General features: G+C 33.4%; 3 protein-coding genes and 1 pseudogene across 3 annotated transcripts in view; 3 read left to right on the forward strand and 1 right to left on the reverse strand.

The window, feature by feature from the left end:
• LOC120216028 (cyclic dof factor 1-like) overlaps nucleotides 1–13,237 on the forward strand; it is a 28,214-nt gene that overhangs the window by 270 nt on the left and 14,707 nt on the right. The window lies entirely within an intron of this gene.
• Nucleotides 277–4,417, reverse strand: LOC120216027 (annotated as a pseudogene).
• LOC120216029 (ribonuclease 1-like) lies at nucleotides 5,203–6,244 on the forward strand. Its single transcript, XM_039213547.1, has 4 exons — nucleotides 5,203–5,369; nucleotides 5,458–5,616; nucleotides 5,701–5,899; nucleotides 5,967–6,244. Exons 1-4 carry the CDS (start codon nucleotides 5,268–5,270, stop codon nucleotides 6,191–6,193), a joined length of 687 nt encoding a protein of 228 aa, XP_039069478.1. The 5' UTR covers nucleotides 5,203–5,267; the 3' UTR covers nucleotides 6,194–6,244.
• On the forward strand, nucleotides 8,555–11,889 carry LOC120216030 (ribonuclease 3-like). Its single transcript, XM_039213548.1, is given in 5 exon segments — nucleotides 8,555–8,707; nucleotides 8,828–8,983; nucleotides 11,343–11,502; nucleotides 11,505–11,540; nucleotides 11,651–11,889. Coding segments are annotated over 5 exon segments (684 nt in total). The 5' UTR covers nucleotides 8,555–8,599; the 3' UTR covers nucleotides 11,875–11,889.

A 13,237-nucleotide genomic window follows, 5' to 3' on the forward strand; every position in this document is an offset into this window, starting at 1 on the left:
AGAGTACGAAGAAATAGGAGAGAAATTTTCTAATTAAGCTTTGTAAATTTCCTATGATTGGAGTTACTGTATGGAGTTTTCCTTTTTTTTTTTCCAAAATGCAATAATAGCAACAATAATTAGAAAAATAAAACAAATGGTAACTTTGGCGAAGACTCAAATTCGAACAAAATTTTCATAGCAAAACAACAAACAAGCCATTATAAGGCACTTTAAGAACACAGCATTTGAGGAAGAAGCAGTGATAAAGCTCTGAAAATAAACCCCTTCCTCTCCTTCCACAACTAATGCATCACTCCTTTTTTCTGATTCTGTAGTATAGGTTCAAATGAACAAGCAAGTGGTATAATAGTGTAGGGTTTTTGGTTCACGACTTCCCGGTATATACAAAATTGGAATCTAGTCTTCTATCCGGTATCCCCATGATTACATTCGACCCTATGTTAAGAGTTTGATGATATACAATCTTAAATTTCCCACTCACATTGTGACCTTAGGTGGAGGGCATAGGAAACCAAGGAAGCATAACGATAGTATACCATCGTAACACATGGATCGTCGTCCTCCTTGGATGCAAACTTGTAAGCATGTTATTATCTCCTCTGGACAATGATATCAACTTCTGCCTATACGAGTCACTAATATAACGTCCTTTCTCTAAATCATAAACTGTCTTCAACTGGGGTTTCCTCCATTTCGATATAGACCAAGCAACGAACATCAATATTGCAGAAATGGCAATGATGGAGAATAGTGTGGGTGAATCACGGCTGATAATGGTAGTTATCCAATCAGTTTCCTCTTCTTCGAACTTGGCCGTGCTTTGCAATATATGAAAGCTCCCAAGGCCCAATCAAGTTGTATATTTTCTACCTGATTAGCAAAGCTGATCCTGTTTATGATAGAATCCAATTAGTTAAAGTTCAATTGTGAGAGAAGTAATAAAAACTATTGACAGATCTGCAAAAAGATATGCTTCATATCAAGGAAAGCCACGGTGCCCAAAATGTCATTGAACTTGCTTGGTCTTTGCTTTTGAAGATACTCAACTATAAGGCAGTAAATATACCTTTCATCATCCAAAGCAATTCCAAGGCTATCATGAAGTAAGGCCACAATATATGCGGAAGAAAAACAATAGCGCAACAGTTCCTCCTCATCGAGTGATTGGTGTTTCTTCTTCAATTTAGACCAATCCTCTCCACAGAAATGTTGCCCTGCCATCATTAGATCCAAAAGAAAGGCCCTCTGGCGCAACTTAAAGAACTACTCAAACAAGAGGAGACAAACAAAGAAATTGAAGCCTTTTAGGAAACAGAAACTCGGTGCATCCAAGAAAACATCACATGCTTTAGGATGTGCTTGCACATAAGCCAGTCAGAAACAGAGACATTAATAGTTGTACCTTTGAGGTATAAAAGAAATTCTCTGTAGCCAAAAATTTTCCTTGAAGCTTGGGCATGAAAACTGACCCCAAATAACAGCAATAACTGTAACATTTCTCTGCAATTCAGAATATATAATGATTATTATCTTGTAGCGCAAGGTAATGCAGATTCAGTGGTTCTAAGAGAGTTTGTTACCTTTTCCTTTATGTAATAACCTTAGTGCAACAGATCTGCACTCTGAGAAGTTACCCATAGCTTGAAGTTCAGAAGTATATTTACTTTTTTCAGCCATAAAACCTAGTGAAAGATTCGATGACTGAGGCAAGTAACCTTTAGGTGTACAAGGATCTATATACACTTCATTGTGAAGAGAGTCAGCAGCTGCATTAGGGTGAGAAAAAACATAATGAGCCATATAACCTTATTACTTAACTAACTAGTAAGTCCATGTCATCTCTATTAAAGGTAACAGATTCTATGAAAATATCCAACAAAAAACTGACTCAAACAACCTTTTTCGATACATCCCTCGTGAATAGGCCATAAATGACCAAAGGTAAACGAAAACTTTTAGAATTAAAGATTCAACCCAGCATAAATAATAAAAACCATAATATACAAACAGTGTTCATAATCAAATCCAGATCTCTTCCTTAAGCTTTAAATTGCAAGACTCATGGATATGATTAAATTACAATCCAGCATGAGAGAAATTCCTAGTTGGAGTTCAATGCATAATTTCAAGCACTTCTAAGCCTGTAAAACTTTGGCAGAAAGAAGATAAGGAAAAACATACCAGGACTGAAATCTCCTTTAATAAGTAATTCCCTCAATGACTCATGAGCAACATTCTGAAAAAAGAAATGAAAAAGTGAAAAAGCTCTTATGCCAGCCTTGGATTTCTTGACAGAATTTCTAATAACATCCCACAAAACTCACAATGCAAAGCCATATTGAAATAATACTAATACTAGTTAGAAGTTAGATCTGCATTATATCGTTATTGTCACTATCACTTTCAGAATTAATGAACAAAAAACTATTCTCAGTCCACTTGATTTTGGCTTATGAAAAACATCCAAACATCTCATTCGAATTGCAAGAAAGTTAAACCAAATTTTTTAAAGCCTACATTTGAAACATAAAAACAAACAAAAAAAGTAGATATGCATGCAAAGGTTACCTGGCCAAAATGAAGAAAGCTGTGACTATAGAGATTGTAAGTGAAATTCCCAAACTTGATGGAGCGCAAGAACTTAGAAGGCATAAACTCATTTGAGACAAAGGTTACCTGAAATAAGTATAACAGTGAGTTAATGGTGATCTTATAAGTGCTTCTCAAATTATACATCAAGTGCACCAAGTAAAGAACAAATATAATGCCATCAAATGCATTTGCAATACGTTGAAGTTATAGCTTCTTGTTCTTTTAACATCTGTTGCTTTAAGCATCAGTAATGTCTTTAACAACAATAACTTTTTGCATGTTAATGCCTGTTTTTCGGAGTGACATCAACTTGTTTTTTTCTGGAAAGCCAACAAAGTGCAGTTCATAGCTCACACTAAAAGCCTACTCCATAGTTACAAGTTCAACAAAGAAAGATTTATGGATTATGACCTAATCTGAGATATCATTTCTCAATACACAAGAAATAGCTTCAAAGGAGCAAAAATTATGTTTACTAGAATGATTGAAAAATAAAAGAAGAAATTGCTTCAAGGAACTCTAATGCCTAGGGCCATTAATTAGAAGCTCAAAAGAATTCTGGTGTTGAAGAATCCAATTAACTCAATCAAAACACAGGAAGTTAACAACAAACCTGAGCAGATGCACCGCCAAGTTCAATAATTCCAGTCGTATCCAGAGGATCACCTCCAAGAGTACCAAGTGCATAGTTTGCAACAACCCAAGCATAGACTCCCTCATCAGAGCCTGAGACAGAAAATTTAAAAATTAGCCTAAAAAATATGGATCAGGGATTCGAAACTAAAATATAAACATAAGACTGAAATATTTCCAGCCTTGACAGCAGGAGTGATCTTTATTAAGCCCCGGATACCAAAAAAAGATGAAAAGCAAAACATGGTCAAGTACTCTAATTCTCATAAATAAAGATGAACGTAAACCTCTTACTATTCTTCTATTCCTATTCACATGTCGGTTTATTCAATTACAACTAAAGCAACCCACAATGTATCACCTGTAATAACCGAAGCCCACTCATCGTGAAACTTAAACCCAGACACCCTAAGCACCTTCCTGCACTCCTCTAGAATCTGTTCCTGCAATTCAACATCCAACAATCTAAGCCCCGCCGTCGCCATTAGCCAAATTTCCGTCTCTCCCCACAGTTCTTTTGGAACTTTCTTCCTCCCAAACTTCAGAAGTTCTTCCAAAGAACCCAACACTGCTTCCGGCTGCTCCACGTAAGCTGACAACCCCGGATTAACTTTCAAGCTATCTGACCCTTCTTTGAAGTCGAAAACCAGGTTTTTGCTCCGATCAACTCCGTATCGAAACACGTGGATCCTCGTTCCTGTGCTTCCGCCATCGATTATGATTCCGAATTCCGTGGACTCCGCTGATGAGAAGAGGAAAATGTAACTAAAAACCAACAAAGCGAGAGACACGACGATTGAAACTACAAAGATAGAAAGGGTCGGCCTGGTTTGACGAGGGTTTCGGGAAAGAAGAGCGGTGGATCGGGAATTGGGTCGGTTTTGGAACTTAATCGGATCCATTTTGGGTGAGGCGGTGGTGGGTTTGGGTTTGGAATCAACCCGATTTCGATCCGCCGATCGTCGCATCAAGAAATGAACAGTTGGAGAGGAAGCATGTGAATTGTTAAGAACACTACTAAAGGAAAATAATTGGAATTATAATCGAAATTGAAGAAAACGAAACGGAATAATCGATTGAAAAATGGATTTTTTGTCCCCCTCCCTTGAATTGGGATTTGGATCGGAGAGGAGAGACTACGAATTTCAGAGGTCTCTCTCTCCCCTATCTGATTGTTTTCCCCCCCTTCTCGTTTCGCGTTTATTTTTCAAGTTCCAAGCTTTTTTACGAGTACCTGGAGCGCGATGAAAAATTCCGGTTCGGTTCGTTCCTAGAAAAATGAAGGATAAACTATACGAATGATCCTCCTATGTTTTCAGTTCATTCAATTTTGATCACTGGTTCAAAAAAATGATTTTAGTCCCTCATATCACCAATTCCTTCGATTTTGATCTCTCAACAGTTAACTCTGAATCCATTAACGAACTCTGAGCTAGCAAAATCAATACGTCAAAACAAAATTACATGTAATTTTTGTCCTTCCTAAAAAGTATATACACTAGAAGGGACATGTGAAAAATGAAAGATTTCGCCGTCATCCATAATAGTTTCTTCATTCTAAGCTCTTCAATCCCGCTTAATCTCTGTCACCGTCACTACTCTTCACTTACCAAAATAATCAACTAATTCTCATCCTGAAAAACATTCAATGCTAAATTATTTCTTCTTCGATCCCCACTGTCCATTATCTAACATCTAACATATATTATTAATAATAAACGCTTGGGACATTGGTGAGTTGTCCCAATCATTCAACCGCACTCCAAACAATAAAAACTTAAACAGTAGTTGCCTGATTGGATTCACACCTTAAAAAGACAACAAATTTAACAACATTAATGGGGGGCTAAATATGAACATGGAATCGAGATTATGAACGGATACGTTACCTTATCGTAAACATTTGTCATTATCAACTGTATCTGTCAAAAACCTGCAATTAAATGCCTATAAAAATAGCTCTTATCAACGCTGGATCAATCATTCTCAAACTCTTCAAAGTCCAAAATCAACTAGAAAATTCAGAGAAAAAAAGAAGTATGGAGTCCAAGTTTTCATTTTTGATCAATCTTCTGGTTTTACAGTGTCTGGCAGTTGTTTGTGTTTCCCAGGATTTTGATTTTTTCTACTTTGTTCAACAAGTGAGTTGTTTGGTTGCTGAGAAAAAAATGTTTTTTTTCTGGGATTGTTTTGATTTTCCTTTTTTTTTTTTTTTTTTTTTTTTTGCAGTGGCCAGGATCATACTGTGATTCAGCCAAGAGCAGTTGTTGTTACCCTACAACGGGGAAGCCTGCTGTTGATTTTGGCATTCATGGACTTTGGCCTAATTACAACGATGGCTCCTACCCTCAAAACTGTGATTCTGGCAACCCATTTGATGAATCCAAGGTAGCTTTAACATTTGTTGTGTACACCATTTAAAATAATGCATTGAAGTTAAAATACGAGTAATGTAGTTCGAAACCGTTGCAGATTTCGGACCTCATCGGTAACATGCGAAAGAACTGGCCGACACTGGCCTGTCCAAGCGGCAGCGGGGAAACCTTCTGGTCTCACGAATGGGAGAAACACGGGACCTGTTCCGAGTCCGTCTTCGATCAACACAACTACTTCGAAACAACACTCGGGTTGAAGCAACAAACAAAACTCCTCCAAGCTCTCAAAACCGCAGGTAAATCACTTTCCGAAAATCAATTATAATCATGAAACGGACCCTTGTAAAAATCCGGGTATTTTAGGGATCAATCCGGATGGAAGCACATACAGCTTGGAGAACATTAAGGATGCGATCAAAGAAGGGACGGGGCACACGCCATGGATCGAGTGCAACCGGGATTCGTCAGGGAACAGCCAGCTTTACCAGGTGTACCTGTGCCTTGACAATTCAGGGTCTATCCTCATTGAGTGCCCTGTTTTCCCTAGAGGGGGGAAATGTGGGCCTGAGATCGAATTCCCTTCCTTCTAATCTCTCTGGTGTATTTGGAATTTACTGCATTTGTAATTTGTTTTATCTGCTCATGCTGTCTGTCGTATACATTATCAGCTTTATTTTCTTGTATTTTACTGTTGAAATGCAGCTCAAGTTATATAAAAATTATAATTGCCTCCGTGGATTCATACCATAAAACAGAGATTTTTACGACATTAACGGGGTTTAATATGAACATGGAATTGAGCCGACACATAGCCAATCATGGGCACCATATCCGCTCCAGATTCCAATTCCAAAAACATTGCATGAGAACCCCTTAAAAAAACAAGGATAGATTATAAAACAAGTGTCTAAATTATACCTTTTTCTAAATATGTGTATAATTTTTTTTTAATTATTCATGTGTCTAATGTTACAAATGTTATCATTTTAGGTGTCCGATTGTAATGATTGTTAAATTTCATCGTTAAATAACACGTGTCACATCTTGTTAATTTTTTTTTAGAAAAAATATTTTTCTTCACAGTTCAAATTTCCAATCTATAACAACAAATTCATCAATGATGATGGGCGATCACTAAGGTTTATTTCAAAATTAGCTATTAAGTTTTAGGGATTGGATATTTGAGATTTTAGGGATTAGAGATTTAAGTATAGGAATTTGAGAATTTTAAGGTTTGAGATGATAGCAACGGTGATGGCCGATCATTGGGTAGCCGACAATGAATGGATAGTCGTTCGACGACGGATGGGTGATCGGAGATGGCTGGTGACAGGAGTAAATGGGATTATAATAAGATATTTTATGAATTGTGGGGTGTTTTGTGTAAAATAGAAAAGTTTAGGTTTTTTAAAATATAATAACGACATTTTAAGTTTTTTTTAAAAATAAAAATTTCAAAATTACCAAAATGTGACATGTGTCAGTCAACGAGATTTTTTAGCGACCATTACATCTCGGATACCTAAAATGGAAACGTTTGTAATATTAGGTACTGGATGATTCAAAAAAAAATATATATCTATTTGAGAAAAACAGTATAATTTGAAACTTATTTTATAATTAAGCCAAAAAAATAAAAATGGAGTTCAAGTTATTATTTATTTTTTTTATCAATATTAGTTTTTCCCCCTATTCTCTTGGCAATAATAATGATAGGCAGAGTGCTGAAGAGTTTATGTGTTAATATGATGAATATGAGATGATTTTTAGTCTTTTTATTGGTAGATTATATAAAATATGAAAATATAATTATTAATATTAGTTATTAGGGTAAATTATTTTTGTTTATCGCTCTTAGTTTGATTGTAATTTGATTTCAATCAAACTAATGATCTTAATGAGATTATCTCTTTATAATTTTTATTAATAATTTATTTTTATTTAATAAAATTTTATAAGTTCGGTCTCTTTAAAATATTATAAATTTATCATTTAACGTAAAAACTTTGTGTTTACGTATTATCCACGTCATGGATAGAGGGGCTACCTTTTAGGCTGACATGTTTGATATTTACTGCATTTTTACTTATTTAATTTGCTGGTCTGTGGTTTAAATTCTCAGCTCATGGTCTTGTGTTTTGCGATTGAAACTGCTGATCATCGAAATGCAGCTCGAGTGAGTTAAAATAGGATAAACTACGCGTTTAATATTTAAATTATTAGTTTTGATTTATTTTAATATTTAAATTTTCATTTAAAAAAATATAATTAAAATTTAATTTTTTATTAAATTTTAATACCCTTTCAAAATTTAACGTTAAATTTTAAAAGAATTAAATATTTAGATATTACGTAGTTTTCCCTTTAAAATATTATTTTGATATTTGTAACGTGGACTAGAGATGCTAAAAACAAAGTGAAAAGCGTGATTTACCAAAGTGTAAAGCAAAAGGTAAGCTTTATCTGGGAAATTGTTTTGGACGGTTGCTTCCTTGCTCTAATTTCGATCGTGGGATGTTTTCCTTTAAGCCAAATATGTAAGTTGTACAAGCAAAATTGTAAGATTTCATTTGCTACAAGATGAAGAAAAACACAACCCAAACTGAAAGTGACCCATTTTTTCCCTTCTCTTTTTTTCCGACCATTTTGCATTATGTCATTTCATTACACATTGGTTAGGTATAGAGTTGAATAAAGTGTTGATCTGCACGCAATAGGATTGGCTAAGCCAAAATAGTAATCTTTAATTGAAAAACACAATTAATTAACTGCTTAACCACCACTTAAAAGCTAGTTTAAATCCACTAAAATATAACTTCAAGCACATAAAAAGTTCATTGGAGAACAACTTAAAACATGCAATCAACGGCAAATGACAAGCATATGCTGCCATGAATATCCCATGCCCTTAGCACCCTTCTTGCCTTATAAATACATCCATCTGTCAAAACCCAACCTTCATCATTTGTTTCGGACAAAAAAAAACCTCTGAAAACATGAAACTCAACGCATGTTCGATCTTTTTCATAAACCTTTTCGTACTGCAATACTTTTCGGTTCGTTGCTTTTCACAAGATTTTGATTTCTTCTACTTTGTTCAACAGGTAAACGAACAAGACGAAATCACTTTTTTTTTATTATATATATCTATCCATCTATCTAATTTTCGTATAACTCGTGTTTTGGAGTTTGAGTTATGATATTGGTTCGTGCTTACCTTACAGTGGCCTGGATCCTACTGCGATTCAAAGCAGCGTTGTTGTTATCCGAAGACAGGGAAGCCTGCTGCAGATTTTGGGATCCATGGACTCTGGCCTAATTACAACGGCGGCGGCTACCCTTCCAATTGCGATCCCGACTCTCGTTTCGACAAATCCGAGGTACAATATCTTTGTCACACTATTCGAAAGAGTTGTTTTAAGATTTGAATCTGATATTACATGTTAATAGATGATACTAATCGAATTCATGTATGTATAAATTTTAGGGTAAAAAACGCAAATGGTCCCTTGACTATAAGATATTATTTTATTAAGTCTCTCGACTATTAGAAGTTACAGAATGATCCTTCAACTATGGATTGTTGCTTTGTTGAGTCCCTTGACTATTAAAAGTTACAAAATTGTCTCCCGATTATTCATTATGTTCCAGACTCGTCCTTTTCCGTTAAAAAATTGACGGTTGTTTAAGTTGGATGTTGATGATTGAGATATAATAGTCATTTGAGATTTTGTGATCATATTTTATTATATCACAACCTACAAGTTAACGATCAACTCAAAATATCATACATTTTTTAACAGAAAATGACGAGTTTGCAAGATAATAAATAGTTGGGTGCCCATTTTATAATTTTTATAATTGAAAGACTTAATAAAGTAACATTCTATAATTAAATGATCATTTTGTAATTTTTAATAATCGAGATACTTAATAAAAAATATCCTATAGTCGGGATACATTTACGTTCTTTACCCTAAATTTAAATATACTTTTTTTTTTATAAATACATAATCTATTTGGTTAGATAATAACGGTACTTTTTCTTCTCACTTTAATCAAAATATTTTGGGATTGTCTCTGGAAAGGCGGACTAATATACGGTTAATATACAGCGTTATCAGATATATTAAAAGATATTTGATAAATTTGGTTTAGCTCTACAGGAAATATCAAGTAATAATAATGTAATAGGTGGAAATCATGAAGAAATATTAAAAAATTTGGCAACCGGCAAACTTAGCTTGTCGGTTTGTGTCGATATTTTATAAAAATATATTGATCCATAACAATATAACAAGTAAAAAAATGACAAAACCGGTCTATAAATGACAAAACAGGTAAAGCGCTACCGGATATATTGAAAGTGTCGATACTTTATAAAAATGTATCTATCCATAACAATATAACAAGTAAAAAAATGACAAAACAGGTAAAGCGCTACCGGATATATTGAAAGTGTCGATACTTTATAAAAATGTATCGATCCATAACAATATAACAGGCAAAAAAATGACAAAACCAGTCTATAAATGACAAAACAGGTAAAGCGCTATCGGATATATTGAAAGTGTCGATACTTTATAAAAATGTATCGATCCATAACAATATAACAGGTAAAAATATGACAAAACCGGTCTATAAATGACAAAACAGGTAAAGCGCTACCGGATATGTTAATAATGTCGATACTTTATAAAAATGTATCGATCCATAACAATAAAACAGGTAAAAAAAATGACAAAACCGATCTATAAATGACAAAACAGGTAAAGCGCTACCGGATATGTTGATAGTATTAATACTTTATTATAAGTATCGACATTTTTTGAATTTAAAAGAGAATAAGTTATAGTGCTAATAAAGTGTCGATACTTTATAAAAATGTATCGATCCATAACAATATAACAGATAAAAATATGACTAAATCGGTCTCGAAATGATAAAACCGGTAAAGAACTACCAGATATGTTGATAGTGTCGATACTTTATTATAAGTATCGACATTTTTGGAATTTAAAAGAAAAGAAGTTATAGCGCCAATAAAGTGTCAATACTTTATAAAAATGTATCGATTCATAATAATATAACAAGTAAAAATATGACAAAATCGATCTCGAAATGACAAAACCGGTAGTAAAAAAGTGTGTTTGTGTGATCATTTTTATATCAGAATTTTCATTTTTTAATACAAAAAGTTGGATATTTTAAGCAAAACCCAATAATAAAATAACAAAAACTTTGCAGTAACAAAATAATAACATTGGGAAACCGATAATTATAATGTAATAGGTAAATTTGTAATGTTATCGATTTAAATATACATGTTTAGTTAGAAAATAAGTCAATATAAGCGCTACCTATTACATAAGCGCTACCTAATATATTATTGTACTTGATAATATTTCCGGTTAAATAATATAACATAATCGATCTAAATTTTAATCGATCACTTATTTAACAAGTAACATCATTTTTTTAACATTTTTTAGGGGCGTGCATCAGAATCACCCAAATACTTGACAACAGCTATAACTACCCATTTCGTTACTTTCCATGTTGTTGGGAGTGGGACCAGACCAAACCATACCACCCAAGTTGTTTTATGTCTCGATTTGGTTCCAACAACTTAAAATAATACCAATTGCTCCCAAATTCCCAATTATTTATTTACATTATACTTTTTCAACATATTGTTTATTCACACTGATACTAAATTATCATTTACACGACAAATAGATATCAGATCTGATTCGGACAATGGAGAAGAAATGGCCCACTCTTTCATGTCCTAGCAACGACGGAACCAAGTTCTGGACTCACGAATGGTTCAAGCACGGGACATGCTCCGAATCTGAACTCGACCAACGTCAATACTTCGAGGCGACGATCGCATTGAAAAGAAGGCCAACCTCCTCTACGCTTTAACGAATGCGGGTACATTCGGAATTCATTTTCTTTTACTCAAATCCGGGTTTTGACTTTTTGAGTATGTGTTGAATACGAATACCGGATTAACGAGTTCGATGTGAAATTCATGTTTGTAGGAATCAAACCGAACGATGAATTCTATAAAATTGAGGAGTTTAGGGATGCTATAAAGGAAGCGATTGGGTATACTCCGGGCATTGAGTGCAATGTGGATCCTTCCGGTAACAGTCAGCTTTATCAAGTTTACTTGTGTGTTGATACTTCTGGGTCAGACTTCATCGAGTGCCCTTTGTTGCCAAGGGCTAGATGTGGTTCAAGCATCCAGTTTCCAAAGTTTTAATATTTTAGTTCAAACATTGCAAATCTTATAGTTAATTGATGCACACGATTGCCTGTTATCATCTGATAAAATCTTTGTAATTCGTAATAAGAGAGTATGCGTAGCTTGCAATGTAATTATCTATCGAATGAATTTTAAAATTTCATTTGAACCGCACGAATCAAATTACTTTAGTGGTTAAAGGAATTATTGTTGTTCCTATAGGTCACGGGGTCACGGGTTCTAACATCAGCGATTATAGGATATGATTAAACATTTATTGTCAAATAATTAAGAGTATATAGAACATATATTACTTTGTAATCACCTTTAACAATCAAAAGAAAAAAATCATTTGAACCAAAGTCATTTAATCATTATGACGTATGATCACATTGATAAATAAGATATATCCAAACTTGTATCATAATAAATTTAGATAAAAATAACTTAAGAGAAAATTATAAAAGTAGAACTAAACTTTTAGTGTATTTGTATTTTGATCATTATACTTTTAATTCAATTTCATTACGGTCACTAATGTTAGCATCAAACACCGTTAAGAAATACTAACATGACACGTTATATTTATCTTCTTTCCCAAAAAAATCCTAATTTTATAATACTAATGGCAACTATCAGTTTCCTTTTGCATGTGCCATCACCATCTGGAATTTTTTCGATCGTTACCGTTACTAAATACAACACCCACCTTACACGAGAGTTTTATCATCATCTCATCCAAGTCTCAAACACAACTGAAACTTAATATAATTCTAATGGGTGACGACACAAGTAAAAAGAGTCAGCTATTGCCATTAGTATGAGAAACATAGAGTTTTATGAGATAATATAATTCTAATGTATCATATCAACCTTTCTTAACGGCAACTAACGATAATAATCGTGATTAAATTGAATTAAAAGTCCAATGGGTGTATTGTAAGTTTGATGACTAAACTACAAACACCCTAAAAGTTTGATGATTATTTTTTGGTTTATCCTTAAAATAAATTTAAAATATACATTCAATTTAATCCGTGATAAAATTTAAATTATGAATTATTTTATATTAGTTTAAAGTAATCGTAATGTAGTTTCTATTTAAAAAAAATCTTAATCATTAATGATGTATATACATCATAAAAATACAATTATTTAATCTTTAAATTTTTAAGAAAAATAATACTCTCTATGTCTCTTATTTATTTATTTAATTTTAATTTATTATTTATTTAAAATTTATTATTGTTAAAAATATGAAAAAAGAATAGTTTAAAACCCCTTCGTCAAGTAATTGCTGCTTCATTGCGAACGCGATGGATAAATTAATTGCACAATTGGGCCTCTGCCTTAACACGTGTTTATCAAATTGTTGACTGAC

The sequence above is a fragment of the Hibiscus syriacus genome, unplaced genomic scaffold (assembly GCF_006381635.1).
Source record: "Hibiscus syriacus cultivar Baekdansim isolate YM2019G1 unplaced genomic scaffold, ASM638163v2 tig00110156_pilon, whole genome shotgun sequence".
In the NCBI taxonomy this organism is placed as follows: domain Eukaryota; kingdom Viridiplantae; phylum Streptophyta; class Magnoliopsida; order Malvales; family Malvaceae; genus Hibiscus; species Hibiscus syriacus.